Genomic DNA, 1,963 nt, shown 5'->3' with positions numbered 1-1,963 from the left:
CCACCAGACTCACAGAGCGACCAACCAGAACCCACCAGACCCACAAAGCGTCCAACCAGAACCCACCAGACTCACAAAGCGTCCAACCAGAACCCACCAGATTCACAAAGCGACCAACCAGAACCCACCAGACTCACAAACTGTCTGACTGTATAAGCTGCTGACTGAAAACTGAGGATTTAAAGTGAAAACCCTCCAATTGTTTTGTTGTTTTTATTTTAAAGTCCTAAATTTACAGAAACTGACAGCTGATGGAGGTTCAGAAAATCTGCTCCAGGTCTTGGTTCAGGAACTGGGTCATGTTTGACTACAGAGTTTAAACTTTATTGAATAAATCTTTAAAACAGGACGGTTCTGGTCCTGGTCCTGGATCTGGATCAGAACCTCTTTTGTAAAATGTGAAGGATTCGAATTTAATGGTGTAAACTTGAAACTCAGTGCTCAGGTCCTGGTCCAGACCCAGGTTCTGGTCCTGGTTCTGGTCTGTGTGCTCTGTAAATGTCAGTGTAGGCGGAGCCTGGCTCTCACCTCCCCCCGGCGTCGTCCTGCTGACTCTGCTGTCTGAACATGGATCTTCTCGGACCGGCGCCCCCCCGGCCCTCCCCCGCCTGCTCCTTGCGGGGAGGCTGGTTCAGAGACATGAACTCGGGCCGGTTCAGAATGTTGTTGCGGTCTCTTGCCCGACACCGGGCCTGGCTGCCGGGCATGACGAACGGAGGCGAAGGTCCAGAGGCAGAGGACTGAGACGGACCGGGTCTGACACTCTGAGGAACTCTGCTATAAATACACCAGCTGGCCTTCTTCTGCTGTCAGCTGCTTTTTTTTTTTTTTTGGGGGGGGGGGGGCATTAAAGGGACAGTCCACCTGTTTTACTGCTGCAACCAGAACCGGTCCTGGCCAAAAGTATGTGAACAGTTCAGCTGCAGCTCATTCAGTCTGAAACAATGAAACATGTTAAACAGGGACCATGAGAAAGAACCGAAGTGACCCACAAACACCTAGAACTCATCTATGATCTGAGTTCTCCAGAACCTGCCAGTTCATTATGTCCCCTGAAGGCCACAGTTGGACTGGAGAGGAGCCTTGGATCCCAGAACCTCAACTAGAACAGGACATCTGCTGCTCAGAGGTCACCTGTCCACCTGCAGCAAATAAAACACATTTCAGTCCAACAGCAACAACAACAGATCACGTGACCTACTCAGCTCATGTGTAAGGCTTCATTCAGTCTCTTTAACCTCTGCAGTTTGTCTCAGTTCATACAGGATGTTATCGGCTCACATTCTGCTAAACTGGGCTGGACTCAATGCACGGACACATCTGCAGTGGTTCTGAGGAGTCAATGGACTAAATCCATCCAGATCCAGAACCCAAAGTTAAACCCTGAACAGCCCAGACAGACAGACAGGTCCTCAGCACCTGGTATTTGAAACAAGCATCTTCTTCATGAAAACCTCAGAACACGAAACAGCAGCAACGTTTCGTCCTCAGCGGAACCTTTGTTCCTCAGCTCTTTGTTCCTACCCGGACCGTTGTCAGACGCACCGTTGCTATTGGTTGCAGCAGCAGCTGCAGACGCTGGGCGGCTTGGAGCTAACGATACCAACAGTCGCAGAAGCGAGACGAAATGTGGTAAAACATCAGTTAACATTCTGAAGAGTTCATTTTTTCGGCGCAGTGACGTCAGAGCCGCGGGAAACTGCAGCCGTGTTTAGAGAGGAGCTAACGAAGCTAACTGTGCTAGCAGCAGGATTAGCTGTAAGCGGCGGTGTGGACTGTCAGCACTTTGACAGACTGTTAGCTGTTAGCCGTTAGCTCGTCTGGCTCCGGTAGTTTAGCGGCAGCTCAGGCCGTGAAGGAGGCTCTGCAGCGGGCTGAGGCATGACGAGGACGAGGAAGGTGTAGCTGCTGCTGCTGCTAAAGCTAAGCTAACGCTCCGAACGGTGAGTTCACTGCGCCTGCG

General features: G+C 51.0%; 1 protein-coding gene across 1 annotated transcript in view; it reads right to left on the bottom strand.

Moving 5' to 3' along the window:
- Positions 1–1,177, bottom strand: part of LOC103368069 (probable lipid phosphate phosphatase PPAPDC3) — a 6,460-nt gene extending 5,283 nt beyond the window's left edge. Inside the window, exon 1 of the mRNA XM_008296316.1 lies at positions 529–1,177. Coding sequence (XP_008294538.1) covers positions 529–707 — 179 coding nt within the window. The 5' untranslated portion in view covers positions 708–1,177. The remainder of the gene's footprint in view (positions 1–528) is intronic.
- Positions 1,178–1,963: the final 786 nt, after the last annotated feature.

Source organism: Stegastes partitus, unplaced genomic scaffold (assembly GCF_000690725.1).
Source record: "Stegastes partitus isolate 25-593 unplaced genomic scaffold, Stegastes_partitus-1.0.2 Scaffold1120, whole genome shotgun sequence".
Taxonomy (NCBI): domain Eukaryota; kingdom Metazoa; phylum Chordata; class Actinopteri; family Pomacentridae; genus Stegastes; species Stegastes partitus.
Note: the sequence above shows the minus strand (reverse complement) of the source record. Positions and strands in the feature narration are given on the sequence as shown.